This window comes from Dromaius novaehollandiae, chromosome 1 (genome assembly GCF_036370855.1).
Source record: "Dromaius novaehollandiae isolate bDroNov1 chromosome 1, bDroNov1.hap1, whole genome shotgun sequence".
Lineage (NCBI taxonomy): Eukaryota > Metazoa > Chordata > Aves > Casuariiformes > Dromaiidae > Dromaius > Dromaius novaehollandiae.
In genome coordinates, this window is record NC_088098.1 from 78,534,892 (window position 1) to 78,548,061 (window position 13,170).

Here is a 13,170-nt window from a genome sequence, read left to right on the forward strand (position 1 = left end):
GGCACTCTGCTGACTTACACCATTTGGAAAGTTGGCCAGAATGATTTTTCTAGACTATTTGGAGCATTAGCAAGGCCTAAGCACCTACAGGAGAGAGCTTACAAACCATACGAGAAGTTCAAGTCAGCTTTTGCTGAGGGGGTGCCAGCTTCTCTCTCCCACGTAGAGTTTACAGTCTGCTCTTTACTGTATGTGGCCTGTCTTTTTTTCTGCTAAATTAGTTAAACAGTGATTGGAAACACCAGACTAAAGTTTTCTATCAGCTTGTGCAGTAGAGTTACACTGGGGAAAGGAAATTTGCTTCATCAACTTCCTTTATTATTATACTTCACAGAGACTAATATTTTTAGCTGTGAGCAGCGCATAGATACAGGTGATGAAAGTCTCCAGGTTATGTGCATGTGTGCAGACATACAACACACACACATATATACACACACACACATGTGAACATGCTGCAATTTCTAGTGCTCCAGAAGTGATTGTTGAATTCTTCACACCACTTTCTCCAGGCCCACACTGTCTGGCAGCACAAACCCACTGGAATTTTCCCTAAAAATGTCTACATTTTTATAGAATGATGATGTCATGTGCTTCTCCTCCTTTCCCCAACTTTACATGGCATACTTTGCCTGAAAAATCTTGTGGTTGCTATCAGTTTTCTTATTGTAAACCTTTTTGTCCTTATTGTTGATTTCATTAACTCTGAATGCCCTTGTAGTTTCTACACATGCTTTATATTTTACTCCAACAAATAATTCCAACCATTATTATACGCATTTATAGATGTTTTAAAATCTGTTCACAACTCTCTTGATGTACACAAAACCCCCTTTGCCTGCAGAGTAGGCACGAGATGCAAACTTGATTTAAGCAATCCCTTTTTAAGAGAATTTAGAACAGCAGTTCACAAATCACCAGTAAGACAAGTGGTAGCAGGAGCTCTAGGGTCTCTTCCTGGCCATATGCGAGTATGGCTTGTTTATCACTATTAATTACATATATCACAGTTTAGAACCTCCACATTTAGAAAGTACATGTTATGGCAAAGATTTCTGAGTTAATGGTGAAAATATTGGGAGTTGCTGCAGGATGGTATGGGGCAGTGGCGTCACCAAAACCTTCCTTTGTGCTCCTTGTGTTTGGTTCAATCAGAAGGAAGAAAACCAGTATGTCATGGCACCAGAGTTCAGCTCGTTCCTTCTTTTGGACCATATTGCCATATACTTACTCACATGCCATAATACTTGACTCTCAAATAGTCCCACCGAGGAGCCAGAGAAGTATCTGGACATTTAAAAGTTATCCAACTTGGATGAAGGTATCAGTCTAGCCCACAGAGCTTTATAGCTTCCTTCTGTGATCTAGTGTGCTTTCCTGTTTGTCCTCATTCATACCAGGCTCACTAGGTGACCTTTTCTGCAGCCAATTTCCACATCTGTTTCCAAACAATTTAGTCCATGTCAGACTAGTTTAAGTATGCAGTGAAGAAAAGGTCTACCGTAATAGGAGAGAGAACTGGCCAGATGAGAAGTTGACGATGACAACAAAAAACAGAACAGGCACCTGTATGAAAGGTGGCTGATACGGAATTTGGGCAAGACGTATAATTTCAGAATAGGAGCAATGCTGTGAAGATAGAGGACTGTACCCTCCTAGTGACCATCTGAGGAGTGAGTACTGTGCTGTCAGTTGCTAACAGCCTATAAGCCCTCCTCAGCTCTTTCATTTTGCTGGATGCACAGATAATGAAGACTCCTGAAGGAGTGTTTTTCCAGCTGTGCCTAAGCAGATGCTTAAAAACCAGGTAGGTGACTGAGGAATTTATGAAGCCTTTGTGCTTTGGCAAAAACAATGTTTTTGTTCCTTAAACAAGTGAAACTTTTATTTTTTATGTAACTTAGAGAGATCAGTGTTGTAACTTAATACATCTCGCTATGGAACTGCATGAATTGACAAGGCCTCAACATGCCAGCCTCTGATAATATCTCCTCTCCCAGTACTCTCTCCTCATTGCTATGAATCCCCCATACTACTTGGTTAGATTGAAGATCTTGATGTTCATCTTCCATGACCTGAGACTTGTGCTTCCTATTTAGCAATGACCGTCCTTGACAACTCTCTTTTTCCTGAACTGTAAAGCTCTCTTTTCTAGGTGGAAGCCTGCAGTGGAGATGGGTGTCTTTTGAGGCCCAGAGGTCTCATACCTCCAGAATGAAGCGTAAAAGCTTGCTTTGCTGGGTTTGCTTTACCAGCACCATAGCAAAAGCTTCAAAGAAAACCACAGGTGAAAGAAACTGACAGAGACTATTTGAAAGGTTATTAAGAAGAATGAATCTGTGAACCAAAACAAGATCTGAAGCTCTTTTATTTTTCTCATTTTGGTGGACTATAGATTTGGAAGGAGAATTAGATCACTGCCAAGTTGTGCCATTTTTTTTCTTGCATTATTAGGGATATCACTCTATACTGTAGTGATCAGTATTGCAATGGTCACTTAGATAAAAGTTAGATAAAAGCTCTGAACTTGGTGTTCCTGTCATTGCAAGAGCTGGGCAGATAGCTGATTTTTTGTTTGTTTGTTTGGTAGGAAAAATAAAAAGAGAAAACAGGCAAAAAGATTAGCTTATGTCAAACAAACTGTTTTCTCAACAGAATGAAAACAACAGAAGGGAAGGAAACCATATTTATGCCATTTGTAAATGTTTGAATTCAAAGTGTTACATTTGGACTTTTAACTTTTTTCTTTAGACCAACATTTGAATGAAAAATGAAACAAAAAATTCATCATTCAGACACATTTCATTCTAAATGAATGAAACATTTCTTTAAAAAATTCAAAATAAGATGTTTTATTAGATTTAACATTTTGCAACAATTTTCTCACCAAAAGTGCATGTGAACTTAATCTGATTTCTCCAGTAGTTTCTCCAAATCATTATTTTTAGCATGTTTACTATTTCTCTGTGAAAAAAAAAAAAGTGCCCAGCTTTCATCTTCAACCTTTAATATAGCTCTGATTCTTTTTCTGGTTCTTTTACAATAGTGCTGTTTCATAAGATGATCTACCCCTGTATGCAAGGATCCAGCAAACCATTGCTGTGTCATTAAAATGAATGGTAAATTTCCTTAGACCTGTGTTGTGAATTTGGGCCCTTCGGCCCACTGAAATAATTACAATTGTCTAATCCTTTACATTTGGATAGTCTCTTTCATCTGAGGCTCTCAAGATGTTTTACCTGAGATAATGTACATTGGAATTCTTGCCAAATGCAAAAATGAAAGAGAAGCATGTCCCCTCTCTCCGTTTCCTGCTATGGCTATGAAATTTTGCTTTTTTTATTGCTATTTTATTGTTTGTTTGGGTTTTTTTTTTTTTGAAACCAGAATAACACAGCCCTGTCAAATTCAAATTCCTCTTGTGAGAACTTACCCTCCAGTAGCATGGCTGGCTTCCCTCATCTCATGGGCCAGAGCCAGCCCCTGAAGTACCCCAGGATACCAACTGATTTCTGGGGCAGAAATGTAAATAACCCTGGTTTAGGTCAGACTTAAAAGGGGGAAAATGGTTTTTAATTTGTGACACTAGTTGAGCAAACACAGGTGTCCCTTCTGTAGTAGACAGCACACAAGTGAATTGTTCCAGCCAGTGAAGCCTATTGACGTGACTGTAGGTACCTGTAGGCCCTTTGGTCCAAGCCATCAGAACCTACTGCCAGATATAAGTCCTTGCTTAATATCATCTTTGAACTCAAACTATCTTAGTTCCATAAATACTTCATGGTTAATGTGTGGAACGTTTAATTACAGAGGAATTGCACTTCTTTAGGAGTTGTTATGACAGTTCAGGACTTTGCAACCATTTTCTTCATTATTTCCCTTGCTAAAGAGTTTTGTATTGCCACATTTTAATTTGGTTAACCCCTTGTTATTGTGTTGCTCTAAGAAATAACCATGCAACCAATTCATGGAACAAACCCAACATACACGTCAATGCTTCTGTTTAAATGAGAGTCTCATACTTGAACCAATCAATCTGTATCTTTCTTTGCAGATTATGCTGACATTTTCAGCAGTGTTTGGTGTGATCGTGTACCGAATTACTACAGCAGCAGCTTTGTCATTCAGCACAAATGAGACAACCAGGTCAAATGTTCGAGTGACTGTGACTGCAACTGCTGTCATCATTAACCTGGTTGTGATACTTATCCTTGATGAAATTTATGGAGCTGTTGCCAAATGGCTGACAGAAATTGGTAAAGCTATCCCACCACATTCTTCATTAGTACATTGCATGTATTGACATGAGGGTATGAAAGGAGGTTCTGGTAGGAGCATTTCCCACTGAAGACTGCCAGTGAAAAAATTCAGGCCTGTGGGGTGAGATGCTCAGACATGCCTCTGTGAACTAGGGGTCTGGGCCACAACATGCAGTTTGCCACTAATAGGAATAATTAGCTGGGCCATAATGTAATGTTAATGTAGCTGTGCTATTGCCAGGATCTCAGCTGGTATTTCTGCATTGCAGCGGCTAAATGCCAAAATCACTGGTTGAGAATTATATACCTGCTATGTATTTTAATATATAGTTATGCCTCTAGGGGCTATAAAGATGTTGCTGGTTCTGGTAAAGCTTCACTCGCAGATCCTTCTCATGCTGAAACAGTTATTTCACTGGTGTGATTTTTACCAGGCACCTATCTACCTATCCTTCAATCTATTTCATTTTATTTTATTTTATTTTTGCTATTGTAGTGGTGTGTGTGGGCTGGGCTTTTTGATGATAACAGCCATTTCAGTTAAGAGTGCGATTTTTAATTTTTTTTTAAATTGTAATAAACTTGGCAATATGCTTAACAAGTCTTTTAAATGCAAGTCAGTCCTTCCACTACTATGTCACTTAGAGTTTTGCATTTTTATATCAGTTAGACCAAAGCTGTTTACAGATAGGGTCCTAACATGAGGTTCTTATAGCCATCGTTACACATCACCTCTAATTTTAGATGTTTCAAAGGCCAGGAGTATGAAGACAGTTATTCAGAACACTGAAAGTCATCAGCAACCACAGAAGTCCTTAATGGACTGTCTCTGCACCTGTCTCTGAGTCAATTTTTGGGCATCTAATTTGGACATCCAAATTAGAAACTTTTTAACAATTTAGAGTGAATCATTCACTTAAACCTTAGATTCCTTCCCTGTAAAACTACTAGCTGACTTCAGATTAAAACCTTAAGAATTCTAAGACCTGTGCTTCTTATTCTCACTTCCTCAAAACACTTCGAAAGCCACAAGTAAAACCATCTGTTTTAGTCCTGTTTTTTGAAAGCAACATAAACTACAAGTTTATCTAGTTGTTATAATAGAGATCCAGTCCTGATTTTTTGAAGTATGATCGTGTGATTTTAGCTTAGATTCCAAAAGTTTTTGAAAGAAACAAATGCAAAGCAATACATTTTCACAAAATGCCACCATATGGGCTTTGTTTGTTTGTTTGTTTCTGTTTTGCATCAGGCTTTAGGCAGAACGCAGCAATGGCATAAGCAAGCTGAATGCTTACTGGCATTCAAGCCAAAATTGTACTCCATTTTTCAGCTTTCATGCAACTGACAGCCTGCCAGTTGTGTGTGACCTGAGCAATCCACTGCACCTGCCCAGATAAAAAATGGCATAACTCTTCTGTAAAAGGAGTAAAGAGATATGAAGGTGAGGCTTGTCCTCTCTGGGAGGGTATAGCCAAGGGCTGAGAAGTGCCGGCCGCTGTCATTGCCTCAGTGGGAGAAGCCCAGAAGGAAAATCTCATCCTTGGAAAGGTGCACCACTCTGAACTGTGAAAGAATCAAGAATTTCTTCTCACTTGCAGCCTATTCTTCCCTTGTCACTTTACATTTAATTTCAATCCTGCCATCTCTAGGCATCATTCCTAATTAACCATGCGGTGTTTTATTTAAGAAAGACCTAGTTTGAATCATCTCTAGTGCTACAAATTACACAAGTTACAAAGTTTATTCAGGCAGCTTTCTCCAGTGCTGGGCTCAGATAGAAACTGTAATTAGAATGTTTTAAAAAATTACAATTTATACATGCTGATAAGTGCTCCTTACCTTGTGAGCTTTATTCTGCTGAGCAGGGCAAAATGGGCTCAACTCTCTTTTCACACTGCAGTTTATAGACAAGCTGAGGAACATGCTTATTGGGTGGTAGAAACAACTCTAGGAAGCATAGGTTCCCATTACAACCCCCAAATTGAAGCTTTGTTCAGGTAGAAAATTAAGTACGTCTGTAAGAACAAGAATAATACCACTGATATCAATGCCATCCACTTCAATACCTGCCAAGTCAGTGCTTTGGGAAAAGGAAGTAGTAGTTTAGCTGTAATAATATGGACAACTCGCACAGGATGCCCTAAGGACTCCATGCATGTGGGCCCAGCAGAATAATTCGTGCAATGTCAACATGGGCCACTGCCATTCCCTTACTTGCAGATATGACCAGCAGAAGTCGAAATTATATCCTAGTGTTCTGAGGCTAAATGTGTCATCTCCAATAATCAGGTGGTGTCAGACTTTATTTACAACTCATTTGCTCAGCTGTAACTTCATGCAGGTCAAGGAAGAACAAGCGAAATTGAGAAGAAATCAAAATTATTTGGGCTTTTGTTTTACAAAAACAACAGTTCCTTGGTGAACTAACGCCCACACCACAGATTTCTCAGCTCATTCTCTACCTGCAAAGCTTCAACCTGATGCATAAATAACCATGTATTTGATTGCTTTGTTGTTGTTTCTTTTGAAAGCTTTCTCCGTTACTAATGTATCTATTCTGGCTGGACACATTGCTTATATAGCAGACCCCACTAACAAGAGAACAAATTCTGTGCGTGCCTCCATTGCTATGGTGTAGTAAATCTGAGTATGGTGAGGGAAGAGGTGCATGAGTCTGTGCATACATGGTGTGCAAATTTCCATCCAGGGACTGAGCTCATCTTTGCGGAAATTCTCTATAAGACAAAGGCTGGGATTTTTCTCTCTTGACTTCAAAGCTATACTGCTGTTATTGGATATTCTTTTTGCCCTGTGCTGTTGCCCTGAGGATCTTTCCAGCATGCAGTCTCATCTGCAAATTGTTCAATTCCTTATGAAGGTTTATTTAAACTTTTTTGTACATACAGATGAGTGATGACTTAGAGCAAAATTTCAGGGGCTCAGCAGATTGTGTTGACCTTTAATGAAAATGTGCTTGCAAGTGTCACAAATAATGCAGGGCAGTGAGGACGTATCAGGGTTTTTGCAAAAATGCACAAGTTCGGCCAAATTTTAATAATGGTCTTAAAACTATTTCTCTGGATTTACCTTCTTATTTTACACTTTCATTCCTCTACAGAAGCTCAGTCAAGACCTTATCACAGTAAAATTAACTGCTGTCATAATAGTCAAAGCTCATGATGAACAGTACAAGAATTTAACCCAGACAGAATCTTTAAAAATGGAACTTTTCAAATCCTTCTATCAAATTGGAAAGTTTCTATCTTTTATGTAAGAGATCTGTTCCTAGAAAACTTCCATGGAAACTGGAAACAATCCTGGGAAGTGGCCTGTTCAGAGTAATGATATACTGAAAATGTTCAAGAAACATTTTTAGAAGTTGCTTAAAGAAGATTAAACGTATAGAAGATGTAGAGTGATTGGAGAAGCATTAGAGAAAATGTGCATTTATTTTGGGTTATGATTAGCAGTTCACTTAATGCCTTATTCAGAAGGGTACTTGAGCTTGAGTTCAGCTTCAAATACATAAACAATCCCGTTACAGAAGAAAAGGCTTACACATACTGAGTTAAGCAGACTTTTTAGGCTTTTTTTCTGAATGAAAGTCTTTGTGCTTCAGTTTCTCCACTCATGAACTGAGAATACTAATACTTTGTTATTGCAGTTGTATAAGGGCTAACTTACGCACATCTGTGTATGCTTATGTACATTAAGACCCTCTGTGCTAGTTTAGCTTTATGCAAATGAATATCAAGAACTAATTAATTTTTTCTTCAAACCCCATATAGCTAACAGAACTGTGTAAATGTAGACATAATAATATTTAATATCTATATTAAAATATATATTTAAAAATATTACATATTTGATGACATAGTAGATGTCAGAGTACATGACAGAGGAGGTCTGCTCCAAGATTTCAAGATGTGGCCTGAAGCAGAGGAGTGTGATGTGATCTGTCCAGATCTCTCAGCAGGGCAGTGATAGAGCCAGGAAAAGAACTGAGGGTTTGTCAGGTCCAGGCCACGTGCCAAGGTTTGTTTTTATTTTGTGACCAAGCTATTGGATAGGTAGCCAACAGCCATTTGGGATAAACTGTCAGAGACTTATCTGAGAACCAGCTTTATTATACTGTCATTATTATGGTTTCTACCAAAAAATCTTTTAACTTCTATCTGGAAATTTGGAAAGACTCTCCAGAAATCAGGAGGAGTCAGAAACTGAAGGAGCTAGTGGCCATAGGTGCAAAGTAAAAGTACAGAGGAAAAAACAGTATTAGCTTGAAGTTTGCAGTTTAGTTTAGTGCATTTTAGTTTAGTTAGTTGGGTTTATCAAGATGCTTACATAATTACTAATTGATTTCTGTGATTTGTATTTTTTAAAATTTTTCTTCCAGAGGTACCAAAAACAGAGAAAACCTTTGAGGAGAGACTGATTTTGAAGGCATTCTTACTAAAGTTTGTGAATTCTTATGCACCAATTTTTTATGTCGCCTTTTTTAAAGGAAGGTAGGTTAAATGTCCTGTATCTATACATATACATATACATATACATACACATGGATATATTTAAATATGTGGATCCATGTTTAAAAATGGGCACAAAGGGCTATTTAAGTAAGTTTGGGACTGGCCATACTTGCCAGCTATGAAAAAACACCATAAGCAGAGGTGTCTAGAGCTTGCAGGTAGGGCCTGATATGGAGCCCTGTACAGTTTCTTTCCTAAATAGAGCATAGACTTGAAATGAAACTGTTTTTTACTAATATAAATAAATAAACCATACCTCAGAAAATTATTTGTTTTCAGTTAAAAAAGGAACCTTCATTTATTAGTGAATGATACTGCTTATTAGTCTAAACTTTCCACTTTTTTGTAAATTTTTCTCAAAGCATCATTTGACAAAGAAAGATTTTCCTTTTTCTTTTGAAATTATGGAACTGTTTTCCTTATTACTTTCTCCATGTTTTGCATTATTTACCCAAATCAAGTTAAATTAAGAAATCATTATAGTTAAATGGAAGCTGCCTGTTTTGGCAAATGAGCTGATTGACCAAAATGCTAATTCAGCTGTCCTGCTAAATAAGTGTTGAAATAGATCTGAAATATTTTAGCTAATATGAATGAACAGTAATGTTGTTAAAGTTAACATTTTTTTCTATTTTTATATTATTTCATATTTGTTATTGCTTTCAGATTTGTTGGCCGCCCTGGTCATTATGTATATGTGTTTGATGGTTATCGAATGGAAGAGGCAAGTACACATGAAATTCAAACAAACAAACATACAAAAATTTAAAAAAAGACTTTAACAAAAAGAGACATGTGCAGTGTGGTTCAGTGGAATATAGACGACAAGGGAAAAACAGACAAAAGTTAAAAATAAGTTTACCAAGATGTTACATTTTCAATATAAATAGTCAAAAATAGTCAAACCCAAATTCTTTCTCTGAGATACCTGTATGTTCTCTCTTTCTGTGGTTTTGAGCACTTCACAGTGTCTCATATATGAAGCTTCACAATTTCTGTGTTTTACAAATGACCACTAAGGCACAAACAGATTAACTGATTTAACCAAGGTCCTTGGGAAGCCTATGGCAAAACTGAGGCTTGAATCTGGGTTCTTTTTCAGTACTATGGATCACTAGAAGACTCACAGTTCTAACAGCCTAAAAAGCTGTAGCCATTTTGTGCTAAACCTGCAAATGCTTTTTTTTCAAAATTCCTTTTAACTGATGTGTGTATTCCCTTGAAAATCAATAGACTTACTCATGGGCTTGCAATAAAGCATATGCATAAGTCTTTGCAAGATCGAAGATTTTTCTCCTCCCTTGGGAGGCATCAGGTTGGAAGAGAATTGGGGATACTGCATTATGTTTATTACATTGATTATATAATAAATACCTTACAAGGAAATATAGTAGCTCCAGGGCACAATAAGTAATTTCAGAGCTCTGTATATTTTTCATAATGTGGTTTTATTAGTGGAGATGAAATACCTTGTTCAGGAAAGAATTGCAGTGAGTTCTGTGTTCCTACATGGGTTGGTAGAAGGGTCTGCAGGCTCACATAAACATAGATAGATCTTCCAGGTGGGTACTTTTAAACATATTGAGCGTTACCTTGCTCCCTTCACACTGTGCATTTTTGTTTCATTACAGTGTGCACCAGGAGGCTGTTTGATGGAACTCTGCATTCAGCTGAGCATCATTATGCTTGGAAAACAACTGATTCAAAACAATCTCTTTGAAATTGGAATCCCGTATGTATCTCAGCCTTCTCCACTACTGTGTACTTATTCCTATGACACTGTAAATTAAAGCCTTGATCCTTATTTCACTGCATGGGACTTTTGCCACTGACTTCAGTGAGCTCTAATTGAATGTGATGATAAATCACATTTTTGGTTGTGTTGAAATGATCTGGCTGTATTTTATGTTGAATAATTGGCTATATCTGCAGTAAATGGCTTAAAGAAAATGATTGAATATATTAAATAATTGATCTAAATTAATTTTAGAAACCTGATAAAACAGGAAAGGTATGATGGATCTCTTGGGAAGTTTTAGAGAAGCTTCCAGGGCAGTAGCATGGAATACAAATTGGTATAAAGTGGAGGAGAGGTGGGTGGAAGAAAAGCAAAAGCTCATAAAAGATGTTAAAATGAATTACTTGATCTATGACTATTTTATGGTTTTACAGATGAAGTCCACACATTTCTAATATGCCTGTATGTCAGTATGTCACTATATGATGCAGGAGCTGGGTTCAGCAGCTGTCTTTGCCACAGAATACTCAGTGCACGGTGTCCTCTGCTCCAAATGCAGCAAGAAATCTTTTGGTCCATTTCCAGTGGCAAGGGGCTTTTCAGGCAAGAGACTGCACTGAGAATGCCCTGTTGCTGCCTCTTGGGAGGTTTGCCCCTTGTTTCTGTTAGCTGAGTCATCCTTGTTGATGACAATGTTCTGTGAAGTGTTGCCTTAGATGAAGGGCCTGGCTTAGATGCAAGCTTTGACTCTGCTGAGTTTAGTCAGAGCTTTTTCCCTGGTGTACATAGCTTTTGAATCACATCCCTATGGAAGGCCTCAGAAATGCTAACTAAAAACCAAGATGAATGATGAAATATTTAAAGACTGGGCCCTTTTCCTGTTCTGCCCTGGCAATTTTTTTTAGTGATTTCAAGGGAAAGCAAAAAAAAAAACCTTCCCAAACAAATGAAATGTGGATTAGAGACGGTTTCATTATTCTTGTATCAGAGTTCACTAGGGAGGCCTGTTTTCTGTCTACATCTCATTGAGTTTTAGTTTATTTTGAGAAAAGAGTGGTAAATCGTTCCCAAAGTATCTGACATGTTGAAGGCTTAGAGCTTTCTCAGTGCAAACCCTCTTCCAAAAATATGCTGCTACTGGGCTTGTTTAATGGGAATTTTATGATGTTAGAAATACTGTATTTATTATCTTTGATTCATGAAAGCAGAGGCTGATCCAGTCAAAACAGAAAACTAATGTTAAATTATTTCTCAGTGCCCTGACTACAGCTCTTGGTGCAAGAATGTGACAATCTCATCCCATTTTCCTCTCTCATTTCTGCTCCCCCCACACTTCTGCCAGCAACCTATGGTGACCTCATTTTTTTAAACTGAATAACTTTAAAAACAAACATATTTTCATCCTCTCCTTTCTGGAGAAACACCTCTTCCCAGTCACAATGCTATCTTGTCATCCTGAAATAAACAAATCTGTTTTTTCTTTGCTCGTCTGCATTCTCACGTAAACCAAGTATATATCCGTGGGGCTCATCTCATCTCACCAGGCCTGTGTAGACCAGGGGAAGAACCGAGCTATACTGAATGCTCAGGCTAATTAAATCAGATTTAACCTTGTATTTCTGCATTAGCCACTCTACTGGTTTGGACTGCATCCTTCGCAGTGCTCTATGCCACCCCATCTGCCCAGCATACACACAGACAGACACGCTTTGAGTCGATCTGTCAGACTTTCATAGAACTGTCCATATGGCTGCTGGATGCACATAAATCCAGGCCAATGAGCACTACAAACATGCACAGTCACTGTGTTGCACAACTAGTGATTGGAGCACGTCAATGTTACACAACCTACTGCACTTGGACTTGCCACTGTTAGCAGATGTAGCAGATGTGTATATGAACATATCCTCATGCTCTCTACCTGCTGGTCTTGTTTCGCTGGCCTCTTGCCTTGCTAACCTCTTATCATCAGCTCAGCTCCTCTGTTAGATCATCTTTTTTCTACTGCAGAGCTTTTTATTTTCCTTCACAGAATATCATCAGGGCCTTGCTACATACTCCAGAGTCTACTTTTGCAGAAGCAATGCACTGTGAGCTGCAATCCTTCTGTGGCAGAAAGATAGACTGGTCTTTTCTATCTTGTTTTGGCAGCTCCATTTTTTTTTCCTTTGCTTTGTGTTTATTTTAGAAGGCATCAGAGTCAGAGTGAATAACACAAATTCTTCCATTGGCTGCCAGTATTTTCACTGAGGGCAGAGTACACATGCTGCAATCAAGCTTATCCATATGAAGAATCAGAATGGACTATGACAAATGATTATTTGTTCTTTAGAATCTGGAACTGTCCTCTAGAGGTCTGTAACGTGGAAGAATCTCTCTGCTAAGTTATAAGATAACCTAAACCATAAGGGTTCTCTCCCCTATTGAAACCTGGGAGTTTCTAGAATTATGTCCAGAAAAGTTTTTGATTTCATTCATAATAAAACCAAAAGCATTTTAATTGTAGAAGAGCCTTACTCCCATCTGCTCCCTCTTTCACTGGTAAAATACAATAAAGCAAGTGATACCCTGTGTTCATATGCATCAGCCATTCATTTAGTCTCTAGTTCCCCAAATGCTGCCACAGTTGGGAACCATTGTT

The 13,170-nt window shown here is 38.0% G+C and overlaps 1 protein-coding gene across 1 annotated transcript in view; it reads left to right on the plus strand.

The window, feature by feature from the left end:
• Positions 1 to 13,170, plus strand: part of ANO2 (anoctamin 2) — a 193,153-nt gene that overhangs the window by 150,997 nt on the left and 28,986 nt on the right. Inside the window, exons 16-19 of the mRNA XM_064517556.1 lie at positions 4,055 to 4,256; positions 8,659 to 8,770; positions 9,458 to 9,515; positions 10,423 to 10,523. Of these exons, the coding sequence (XP_064373626.1) occupies positions 4,055 to 4,256; positions 8,659 to 8,770; positions 9,458 to 9,515; positions 10,423 to 10,523 (473 nt within the window). The remainder of the gene's footprint in view (positions 1 to 4,054; positions 4,257 to 8,658; positions 8,771 to 9,457; positions 9,516 to 10,422; positions 10,524 to 13,170) is intronic.